Below are 12733 nucleotides of genomic sequence, written 5' to 3' on the forward strand. Positions count from 1 at the left end.
TGGTTAACTATTAAATCTTGCCCCTCCACCAACTGCATCCCAAAAGGGCGCTGTTGGATTTACACATCTTACCCCCACCCTCCCATTTAGTGGACCTGTGAGAGCTGTATCATCAAACGTCGTAACTTGTTCCTATTACGATTACTCCCTGCTGTGTGGGGGCACCTAAGATTCTTGTGATGGTAGATACACAACAATACATCTCTCTACTTATAGCTGTCTACCACAAATCCTCCAAAGGTTGGGATCGAATTGTTTTTTGTAGCTCATTGAACAACACATAAGAAAATGATCTGTCTAGGCTTTAACAAAAAAGATCTACCCCCCTCCCATTTTTTTGTAATGGTATTTTTGGTTTTCTATGGCATTTTAACTATAAATGTTTAGTTCAACCCTACCTTAGTGTTTTGGACTTTCAATTGCGATTGAATCGAGGATTTTAATTGAGGTCGTTTTTCTTGGACTTGAAAATTGTGGTTTGGCATGTGTCATCAATGAAATTTCGCAGTTCAACCAGAGAATATAGCCTATAGCCTATCCATAGGATTAGATTTAAGCCTCTTCCTCTACACTTGCTTGGAGGGATGCACGGTTCGTGCAACACTTGCTTGGAGGGATGCACGGTTTGCTTGCACGTGCTCATGAAATGGCTATCCTCCAAATTATATAAACATTGTCTCCTAAATGTTATGTCTCCTTGAAAACGTGAAATTTCATCCCTAGCCCATGATGAGAGCATCAAAATGGAAGCAACGTGATGCAAACTATTTGGGCAAACATTTACTCCTTTGAATTGCCTTCACAACACAATGCAAACGGGCTTCAGCAGAAAGAATTCCAACTCATCTTCACATGCACAAGCTACTTCATTAAGCATAACAAGCAAGCAGTGAAATTACATTTAAAAGAATGATACATTAGCCAAAGAAACAAAGCCCATACAAGAAAGCCAACATATTTTTTTTACTATTATCAACAACTTTGCAGTCATACTCTCCATTTCTCCACCAAGTAAATTTCTTTTGCAAAATCAGAAAGGAAAAACCAAGCCAAAAATTGTTTAACATTGCGCCTCTAAAATCTTGGTCTTTAAAATCTTTAAAAGGTTTTTGTAGTTACCTTTTAAAATCTTTAAAAGGTAACTACAAAAAAGCTAGAGTCTAAGATGATCTATTTAAGCAAAACGAATTTCAAGCCATAGCACTCCAGAGTTAACTTTGCTAACACGCAAACAACCAATGAATATATCCCATTCTTAAATGACATCTCAAGACAATTGATTGTTTCTTATAGGTATGCAATCTATTTCTATGACTCCAAAAATTTGGTTATGTACTTACAAAATTCACAACCACACTAGTACATTGATACTAAAGAACCACAACAGTCTCCAACCAATCAAGGACTGAAACAAATCGACCTTACCATCCGATTGTGATTGTAAAGTGTAATTTGTAGTTGGTTGTCCTGTTACATTTTCAGAAAGAGCTTTATTCTCTTGTTTAATCTCATAAACATGGACATTGTCAAGTAAAGGTCCATAATCGCCTGATATTTGGCTGATAAACGTTACATTTGTACGATTGCCAACAGCCACAAAAGTTGCACTCCCTATATATTTCAAGGAAAGAACATGAGATTATAAATACAATGTGAAAAGAGTTTCAATACTGATTATCAATGTTTTTGACTACGTACTAGGAAGACATGCATTTCTTAACGGATGATGAATCGGTTAAAATATTAGACATACATACATGAAATAAATGGAAACAGAAGAATGTCATAAGGTTTATGAGCTTTGAACTAAGCTAGACTTTCAAAAGCTGTTGTGAGGTCTGATTATTGCTACTCTTGTTGGCATGAGCTAGATGTGTTCACACAGCTATTCCAAGTTGGTACTTAGAGTTAGTGATATCAGACTTGGAGAGTTCAAATCAAGCTGGAAGACAAAACTGGAAATGAAATGACAATAGACACAGAAACTGGAACTAAAATTGTATTCAGAAGAATAATCGGAGTACAACTGGAAAGTACAAAGTATGCTAGTAAATGGCTCAATATACAGTAATAGGGCTTCGGGATTACAAGAGATCTAAAGATCAAAGTGCTCAAGACAAAGAGAGTGCAGGATTACAAGATGTTTTATAAGATTACAAGATCACAAGGCGTCCCAAAAATGAATAGTGGGTCCTATTTATAGGTCCTCAGACTGGTGTCTAACTGATTGTGCATTATCAGCTACCGTGGTAACTCTCTATTACTGCTTCTAGAAGCTTCTGGTATATGCTAGCCGCATACTAGAGGTTGTTCCCACCTTCTACATTCATTCTCCCCTTTCTTGAATTTTGGTATAAACCAAAATTTTCAGAAAGTGTTGGTGTCAAAGGTAGCTCCACTGCTTTCTTTTATCTCTTGTATTTGGGCATCAAGCCCTCCAATATCTGCATAGGACTCCAAAGGTGCCTTTTGAAACCATTGGATCTACTTCATTTTGCAAAAGGCCACTGATAGAGCACCAGTAGCTCAACCGGTATCTGTCCAACGAACGCTCATCTTGTCAGGTGCCTTCTTCCTATTAAATGCCTTCTTCCTATTAAATGGTGCCTAGGATGCCTCTGAAGTGGTTGTCCCATCATTTTTCCTTCTGAATCAGCCTGAATAGTGCCTCTTACTCTTCCTGGCAATCTTCATCTCAACTTTATAAGGCGTTAATGGATTCTATGACTTGGTGTCAGCATCATACAAAGTGCACTTGCCCTTTGTCACTCTAGCCATGGGTAGTTGGCAATAGCATGCCATGTGCATCCATCCCTGAGGCAATGGTTGGTTACATTTGACACGTGCTTCGAACAGAATCTCCGCCATTTCTCTGAACTGGGGTTCAAAGCTTGCCTTATTCGCCAAGTCCTTTTCTGGGATTTTGGAGACCTCGACTGTTAGCTGAAAAAGCTGGTTTGTGATCTTAATGAGCCCTGTGATCTGAACTTTCCATTCGCCCATTAAGAGTTGGAACATGCGTAAATCACCATGTAGCTCACTGACCACAGTCTTCTGGAGCACCTCTTGCAACACTTGATTCCATGTCATTTGACATGTGCTTCGAACAAAATCTACGCCATTTCTTTGAACTAGAGTTCAGAGCTTGCCTTATTAGCTAAGTCCTTTTATGGGATTTGGAGGCCTCGACTGTTAGCCGAAGAAGCTAGTTTGTGATCTTAATGAGCCCTCTGATCTGAACTTTCCATTGGCCCATTAAGAGTTGGAACATGTGTAAATCACCAAGTAGCTCACTGACCACAATCTTTTGGAGCACCTCTTGCAACACTTGATTCCATGTCAGCCATTCCATAGTTGCCTCCTCATACCAAACTTTGAGCCAGTTTGCTATCTGAATATATCGATGCTGGTCTGCAAGCTCAATGTGAGGTGGATAGAGAGTTGGAAAGAAGCGAGGTAACTCAGCTCCTTTGGCTGGTATGGCATATAAGAGTCCTTCTTCTTTGCGGCGAGGAATCCTCCACGACAGCAAGTGTAGAGCAAGGAGTGACACACCATCGCCATCTTTGAGCTTACTAGTTTAGGCTAGTTGCGTGCTTGGAGCCGTTTGTGGCTCGTACACTATATCGGCAAGTTCCTTGCATTGACACGTGCGACAAACGCGCACACTGCTGCATCATCTTCTTGGTCATGCGTACCCAATGAAATAAAATTTTCAAGTGCTTCTCTTGTTCACTGATAGTCATCCTCATCTTAGGCCTCGATTGCTTGTAGCATTATTCTCTAATAGAATTCTGACCTGTTGATCCAGAATTGCCCTAGCAGTTTGCATTCGGATGAGCATTTCTTTTATCTGATGTCGAATATCCTTCATGCACTTATAAGTTGGCATGTTGCCTAGCAACATTTCCACCTGAATTCCAAGTGACTGAAGATCTATTCTTGTTAAGTCCTTTGTGGCTGGGTTGACAGCTCTGTCATCATTTGTCAATACCCATTCTAAAGTCCTTGCCAGTACTTGGACACACCTGGGATGTGGAGGCAACTGGCAGACTGTCTGGTCGTGATAGCTGGCTATCACGTGCACATTTAACCCTATGTGTACGTGGACAAGCTACTTCAAGACAAGGGTTCGATCCAGTTCAGTCAATCTAGCCTAGGAAGTGTTCTGGCACCTTTGTGAGTGTTCGCAGACCGTGCATAACCAGGCACTTAGAGTAGATACATATCCTCTATTTGCACACAACATGATCATCAGCATTACCATCAGATTCCATCAGAAGCATTTTACAGTACAGAAAACCTATTTTTTCTATTTTAGCCAATTTTCATTTAAGTGACTTTTGTTGGGAACTAGATAGGGCAATTTTGATAAGCAAGTACATAAGAAACCTAGCGCTAGCACTTTCTGTTAGGTGCAGCGAAACGAATGTTTGCGCTTTTGTTCTTATGGAAGGTAGAGCCTTCCGTTCTTAATGAGAAAGTGCTATGATCACAAACAAAGTGAATGGACACTGTGCGTGAAAGTGTATGAGACTAAGAGATAGAGAGAGAAGAGAGATACCACACCAGAGACGTAAAACCCTCCTCCGAAGGCCCCACTCTCGTCGGCGAGAGTGGTCTACTTATGATTGCACAAACTTGTACAAATTGTATGCATGAGACTGATGCAAGTCTAGGCTATGTCGGCGGTGGTGACAGTGATGACGAAGTCGACCTAAGGGCTGAAATCTGCAATCTTTCTACTGCTGTCCAAAAACGCTAAGGATTGAAATCTGCAAATCTTCTATCAGCTTAATTCTGACTCTATGTCGATGACGACGCGCTGAAAACGCAGATGCTGAAATCTGCGTTTTCCGGGCTAAAACTGTAAACCTTGCGGAAACTGACCGTGCGGCGAGAAACTGTTGCAGGAAGTTGAGATCTGCGAGGTTCGGGACTTTATAGGCGGGTGCTAACTGCTGAAAACTGAAAACGCTAATATTCCTTGCTGTTCCGTCGCGGTAAAGCTGCAAAACGCCGGGGCTAATCTGCAAACCAAAAACGCTAGGGCTGAATTTCTGCTGTTGTTGCCAGTTGCTCTACAAAATGCAAAACGCTAGGAGGCTGCTCTGAGGTTCTGCTGCCGCCAGAATCTGCAAGTGCAAAAACGCTGGCTGATCTATGATGAAAACGCTAGGTGATGGCTCTGCTCCAAAAACGCTAGGTCTCTTGGAGGGGGGTTTCTGCTGAGAAGGTGCCTGTTGAGCATGGAGCTCCTGCTGCCTCTTTTGCCAAATAGTGCTAGCTCTAGTTTGCTTATATACAAACTTAGCAAAATTGCCCTACCTACTTTTGTTGGAAAGTCAATTAAATTAATAAGTGAAAATGCCAAAAATAGGTAAAATAGGTTAAATGCACTGGAAAATTCCCCTGACTGATTCTGATGGATTCTGATGGGAATGCTTATGATCACGCTGTGTGCAACCAGAGGATATGCATCTATACTAAGTGACTGGGCATGCACGGTCTACGAATAGAGTCACAAAAGTGCCAGATCACTTCTAATCTAGGCTGACTGGACTAACTGAACCATGATCATGTTGTAGCTTGTCCACGGACACATAGGGCTGGATGTGTCACGTGACACTTTCTGGCAGAAGAGGCAACAAGGACCAGACATCTAACAAGCAACTTCTCAACAAGACTTTCCACAATAGCACACCTAGCGTTATTCATCAACGCCAAGCCTTGCGTTTTGCATAGCAGATCAGCCCCAGTGACAACAAGACCAGTAGAAGCCTAGCGTTTTTGCAACAGACCCCCAATTCAGCCCTGGCGTTTTTGGAGTAGCATACGGGACTAGCGTTTCAAGGTAGGATCCGTACGTACGTATGGATCTGTACGGTACGGTACGTCCGTACGGTATCGTATCGTACGCATTCGTAGTGTACTTTTTTTTTTTTTTTGGGGGGGGGGGGGGGGGGGTGTTGTGGATATGTGTGGAATTAAACCCTATTGCGGCAGGAATTTTTGGTTTGCCCTTCTTTAGCCTTATCCCAACACCTAGTTTTGTAGACATTTCGACACAACTTGCATTTGTAGAGCACACACGAACGTCATTGCGGTGGTGAATATAGGAGGGCAAGCACGATTAGAAACTCGTATGAAAGCTTTGCCTTGGTTTACAGAATAGTGAACTAACATCCTTGGAGTGATACTTATGAATTTTTTATCAAGTACATACCGTATTGTAGGTTTTTGGCATTTAAAAAAAAAAACCTACGAATTTTACGTACCTAACAACTCTATCCATTCGGTACTACGTACAGGTCGTACCGAATACCTTACGTACCTTACCACCTTGCAGCGTTTTGCAGTTCCATCGCGACAGAACCCAGAATAGCACCAACGTTTTCAATTTTCAGTGTGTAGACTCCGCAACACACCCCCGAACCTCGCAGATCTCAACTTCCTATAGCAGATCCTCGCCGCACGATCAGATCAACGAGTGTTTACAGCTTCAACCCAGAAAACGCAGATTTCAGCATCAGCCATTAGCGTTTTCAAATTTCAACCAGTCTCGTCGTCGTAGACCGCTCTCGCCATATAGAGTGGAGCCTTCGGAGGAGGGTTTGCCAAAGAACCGATCTTGGCTCTCGAGTCGAGGTCCAAAGAACCCCCACATGAAGTACTCTGTGTTTGAATGATTAGTCAGCACGCATTGTTCGAGTGTTTCATTCATGATGATTTCCTGTATTTTCGTCACCGTCTTTATGTGATCCCTTTTCATAGGCATGACATATTGCACGCTGAACACGATTCACTTATGAATGAGCACGGATGTATTCGGATTACTCATGAAAAGATGAAATGTTTGCACCCAAGGAATTCACACTCCATGTCTCTTCCTTGACATGATACAGTTTCCGAAAGAGCACAAGAAGGATTGAGCATCAAGCATGGGCATTTCCATTTGTGATTTGCCACAGTTGATAGATTTAGATCAAAAAGTCATGATTTGATTTCATTATTTGAGTGTGTTTGATGAACGGTTTGGCACTCGTCTATATGTGCATCTACATTGCATGCACAGTCTTTAAAGAAGACTAGAATTTTTCTGGTCACTTTGCATGGAACGGGTATGTTCATGTTTGTGTGTTGGACGTGGTTTCAAGAATTTTCACCCTCGGAGATTCTTAAAGAAGGTAGACGCATGACTTTAGACGAAGTTGAAGCATTGAAGCAGCCACAAATGACTTTGTGTTGCTTTCGGCGCGGCCCAAAGAAGCAAGCGTTGCAGACCGTTATGAAGTTCAAGTATCAACGACCCACGCATCAAAGTGGGCCCGCGAAGAGTCCTTTCCAGGATTCCACGCATTGTTAGCGATTGTAAGGTGCAACAGAATGAATGTTTGAACTTTGCTCAAGATGAATGCTCCGAACTCTGCTCAAGGGTTCCTTTTACTTACGTAAGGGAGAGCCTTCCGTTCCTTTAGTGAGAGAGTGCAATGGACACAAACAAAGTGAGCGGACACAGTGAATGGAAGTGCATGAGACTGAGAGATAGAGAAGAAATACGACACCAGAGACGTTGTAGAACCCTCCTCCAAAGGCCCCACTCTCCATGGCGAGAGCAGTTTACTTATGATTGCACAAATCTCTACAATGCTTGGACTTGCCAACGATGTCGACGACAATGAGGATGACGACGAGACGGGCTGAAAACTGAAAACGCTAAGGGCTAAAATCTGCAAATCTTTATCTGCCGAATTTTGACCATATGTCGATGACGACGATGCAACGACGACGCGCTGAAAACGCAGATGCTGAAACTTGCGTTTTCCGGGCTGAAACTATAAACCTTGCAGAAACTGACCGTGCGGCAAGGAACTGCTGCGGGAAGGTGAGATTTGCCAGGTTCGGGACTTCTATTGCGGGTGCTAACAGCTGAAAGCTGAAAACGTTGATGTCCCTTGATCTTCCATCGCGGTAAATCTGCAAAACACTGGGGCTAATCTGCAAATCAAAAACGCTAGGGCTGAAAACTTATCTGCTATCGCCGGATATCCTGCAAATGCAAAACGCTGGGCTGATCTGTGGTTCTACTGTCGCCGGGAATCTGCAAATGCAAATCGCTGGCTGATCTGATGTTGAAAACGCTAGGTACTGGATCTGCTCCAAAAACGCTAGGTCTCTTGGGGGGTTTTGTTGAGAAGGTGCATGTTGAGCGCGTGCTCATGCTGCCTAGTCTAGCTTTGCTTATATACAAACTTACTCAATTTGCCCTACCTACTTTCCAACAAAAGTAACTTAAAAATAATAAGTGAAAAATGTCAAAAATAAGTAAAATAGGTTAAATGCACTAAAAAATTCCCCCGAAGGATTCTGATAAGAATGCTGATGATCATGCTGTGTGTAGCCAGAAAACATGCATCTACACTAAGTGTCTCGACATGCACGGTATGCGAACAGACTCACAAAAGTGCCAGATCACTTCCTATTCTAGACTGACTGGACTAACTAAACCCTGATCATGCTGTAGCTTGTCCTCGGACACATAAGGTTGGATGTGTCACGTGACATCCCCTCCTTTTCAAAGTGAAGTACTGGTACTGAACTGTATGGCGTCGAGGGAGATCACCAATATTATCCGGAATCCTGGAAGCGACTCTTCGCCGGCCCACTCTGATGTGTGGGTTGTGCGGTACTTGAACTTCATAAAGGTCTGCAACACTTGCTTCTCTGGGCTGCGCCGAAAGCGACACAAAGTCTCCTATGGCTCCTTCGATGCTTCAACTTCATCAAGTGTCGTGCTTCTTTCTTCTTCAAGAATCTCCATGGCTGAAAATTCCTGAAACCATTTCCAACACAAAACCATGAACATACCTATTCTGTAAAGTAAGTGGAAAAAATCTTGTCTTCCTCAAAGATTATGTATGCAATGTAGATGAACAAATATACGGAGTGCCAAACCATTCACCACACACGCGCAAACAATGAGATCGAATCTTTCTCTTCTGATCTAAATCAATCAACTATGGCAATTCACAACGGAAATGCCCATGCTTGGTGCTCATACTTTCATGTGCTCTTTCTACAAATGTGTCATGCCAAGGGAGAGACATAGAATGTGACTTCACTTTTCAAGTTTTCATGAACAATCCGCATACATCTGTGCTCATTCATGAGTGAAACGTGCTCAACGTACAATATGTCATGCCTAAGAAAAGGGATCACATAAAGACGCTGACTAAAATACAGGAAACAATCACAAATGAAACACTCGTACAATGCGTGCGTATCAATCATGCGAACACATAATACTTCCTGTAAGGGTTCTTTGGACCTAGGCTCGAGAGCCAAGATCACTTCTTCGTGAGGGGGTTCTTTGGACCTCGACTCGAGAGCCAAGATCGATTCTTCGTGATTGATCGAATCTGCAACGAGATTAGCTTCGCTAGAAAAAGCATCCACTACCACATCATCCTTGTGAACAATCACGTCTTCTTCATGCAAATCATCATGCTTGTGAGAAATCACATCTTGATCATGCAAATCATCATGCTCATCATTATCATCCAAATCATCATGCTTATCAGTCATTCAAATCATCATGCAAATCATGTGTATCATGCTTGGGAGAAGAAGAGACTAAGAGTCTTCTTTTCCTGATTCTGCGCAAACTGCGTCTGCACAATAGAAAAAAGTCGCAAGAACTCTTTCATGTGTTGGTCGCTCTCCTCTTTTCTTGCTTTGTTCTCGCGGTCATATTCTGCTTGTCTTTCGTTGTTCTCACGATCAAATTGTGCTTCTCTTTCTTTGTCTTCCAAGTCGTACTTACGCTCTATGGCTGCCATGCTTTCTTCGTATTCACGATCTATGTCTGCCATTTCTTCTTCGTAGGCCTTTCTGTCTGCTTCTCTTTCATAGCAGACCAGCGTTTTGCAGTTCCATCGCGACAGAACCCAGAATAGCACCAACGTTTTCAGTTTTCAGCATGTAGACTCCGCACCGTAGCCCCCGAACCTCACAAATCTCACCTTCCCGCAACGGATCCTCGCCGCACGGTTAGATCAACGAGCGTTTAAAGTTTCAGCCCGGAAAACGCAGATTCCAGCATCTGCATTTTCAGCACGTCGTCGTTGCATCGTCGTCATCGCCATCGTCACCGACATAGAGTCAGAATTCAGCAGATAAAGATTTGCAGATTTCAGCCATTAGCGTTTTCAGATTTCAACCCGTCTCGTCGTCGTCCTCATCGTCGTCGACCTCGTCGACAAGTCCAAAGCATTGTAGAGTTTTGTGCAATCAATAGTAGACCGATCTCACCATAGAGAGTGGGGCCTTCGGAGGAGGGTTTGACAACATTCTAGTGTCGTATTCTTCTCTCTCTATCTCTCAGTCTTGGCACCTTCATTCACATGTTATTCACTTTGTTTGTGATCATTTGCACTCTCTCACTAAAGGAACGGAAGGCTCTCCCCTTCCGTAAGTAAAAGGAACCTTGAGCACATTTCGGAGCACTCATCTTGAGCAAAGTTCAACATTCACTTCCGCTACACCGGCTCACTTCCAATCTAAGACCATGAGTCTGGCTCCGACATAAAGCATTAGAAATCTCTCCAAATCCGAATATACTGAATCATCTTCTAAGAACGTCGGGATCTAGAGATGTTTCCATTTCCGTAGGCTCTTATTTAATGTCAATAGCTCATTGGAGTTATTGTGGTCAGACTCTTAGTCAGTTTCCAACAAAATGGCTTTACCCTTACCCTGACTATGGTCTGCATGTCCCAAGGTAGGATCCGTACGTACGTACGTACGGATCTGTACGGTACGGTACGTCCATACGGTACGGTACGGTACCGTACGGATTCGTACTGTACGTTTTTTTTTTTGGGGGGGGGGGGGGGGGGGGGGGGGTGTTGTGGATATGTGTGAAATTAAACCCTATTGTGGCAAGAATTTTTGGTTTGCCCTTCTTTAGCCTTATCCCAACACCTAGTTTTGTAGACATTTCGACACAACTTGCATTTGTAGAGCACACACGAACGTCATTGCGGTGGTGAATATAGGAGGGCAAGCACGATCAGGAACTTGTATGAAAGCTTTGCCTTGGTTTACAGAATAGTGAACTAACATCCTTGGAGTGATACTTATGAATTTTTTATCAAGTACATACCATATTGTAGGTTTTTGGCATTTAAAAAAAAAAACCTACGAATTTTACGTACCTAACAACTCTATCCATTCGGTACTACGTACAGGTCGTACCGAATACGTACCGTACCTTACGTACCTTACCACCTTGGCATGTCCGCCCAACTTGCTGATGAGGTGGATATCGTTACACCCCAGCAGGTGGTGTTTGATCCTCAGCTGGCCTTTCTGCAACATGATCTGAAGGTTTACTCCCAATGATTGCTGAGCCACCTACAACTGACCCTTTATTATGCCCACCCTGACCATCATCATCATTCTTCTTCCGAGTCACCTGGTTCTAGGTTTGATCATCGTTATCCTCTTCGTTTCCTCTTCCTCATCTTCATGATCTTCATCTTGATTTTTCTGGCTTTCTAGATATTCCATAAGTGCTTCATTGGCCAATGTCGTAGTGTACCAAGTTGTCTTTTCTTGAAGATCAGACTGAGCTGTCTCAATGAAATTCTCCACGTCGATAACGTTGAGGGTCAGATCTCCATTCTTATCAACAATGTGCACCGGTTCATGATAGATATATTTCTGCATGATGGCATCTTTCATGAGGTGATGCTTCTAGTACAGTTCCCGGTAGTTGGCTCTTTTTGCCTCAAGGGAGGTTCAGAAGCGATCGAGGTCTCTCTGAGCTACGACCTTAATTTCCGCCATGACCCTGTTTTCCTCCGTCAGCTTGTTGATCTTCTTTTGAAGTCCCTCGAGTTCTCTTTCATGCTATTGTTGCTCATTTGTCACATGCGCACTTTACTTGCACCACGTGGACATGCTTCTGCCATAGTCTAGCGTCAGTCTTAGCGTAAGACCTAGCCTGGCACTTTGTGAGCCTCTAGCAAGACGTGCATGCCCAAGCCAGTCACACTTGCATATCCTCTCTTGCACAGTCAGTTAGCATGAGCATTTTTCAAAGCATTGAACCCTTCTTGCCAAAGTACATATTTTTCACTTATTTATTGATAAGTGACTTTTGTTGGAAAGTAAGTAGGGCAATTTGCTAAATATCTATAAAAGAAACCCATTGGACACTCAATAGAAGCAGAAGAAGCAGGACACAGAAGGGCAGGCACCTACAAGTCCCAGCATTTTCTCAGCGGTTCAGCCTAGCATTTTTAGCAACAGCAAATCAGTGTTTTCAGCCATCAGCCACCAGCGTTTTCAGGTTCAGCCCTTAGCTTCGCAGAACCTCCCCATTCTGTTGCAGATCCTCGCCGCACCGGCCGAGCAGAACCAAGATCAGCCTAGCGTTTTCAGTTTCAGCCAAGACAGCCTCACGTTTTTGCATTTCAGCATTAGTGCGACTCGAATGAGCTGGAATCGAATCCACCCAATACAAAATTTGCCAAACATACCAAGCCTTGAACAAATTGCTGGACTTAGCCTTGGCGGCTATTGTATAGAAACTGGCTTCTGGCTTCTGGATTTTTAATCTTTGCAAGCAACATAGCAAATAGTTTCTCTGACAAATAAATAGGGTTATTCTTCAAACTGATGGTCTCGGCAATAAATCTGCATATAGCAGTATGCTTGTTAGCTGCAG

At 43.0% G+C, this 12733-nt stretch overlaps 1 protein-coding gene across 2 annotated transcripts in view; it reads right to left on the bottom strand.

Annotated features, from left to right (window-relative positions):
* Positions 1-1212: 1212 nt before the first annotated feature.
* Positions 1213-12733, bottom strand: part of LOC147460367 (uncharacterized) — a 31564-nt gene continuing 20043 nt past the window's right edge. The window contains exon 2 of one of the 2 annotated variants that reach the window (XM_086511449.1): positions 1213-1611. In XM_086511449.1, the coding sequence (XP_086367575.1) occupies positions 1346-1611 (266 nt within the window). In that variant the 3' untranslated portion in view covers positions 1213-1345. Of the gene's footprint in view, positions 1612-8314; positions 8834-12733 lie in introns of those variants that run through there. The other variant, XM_086511450.1, reaches the window with a different exon arrangement.

The sequence above is a fragment of the Adiantum capillus-veneris genome, chromosome 4 (assembly GCF_014529385.1).
Source record: "Adiantum capillus-veneris isolate H3 chromosome 4, ASM1452938v2, whole genome shotgun sequence".
NCBI classification, from domain to species: Eukaryota; Viridiplantae; Streptophyta; class Polypodiopsida; order Polypodiales; family Pteridaceae; genus Adiantum; species Adiantum capillus-veneris.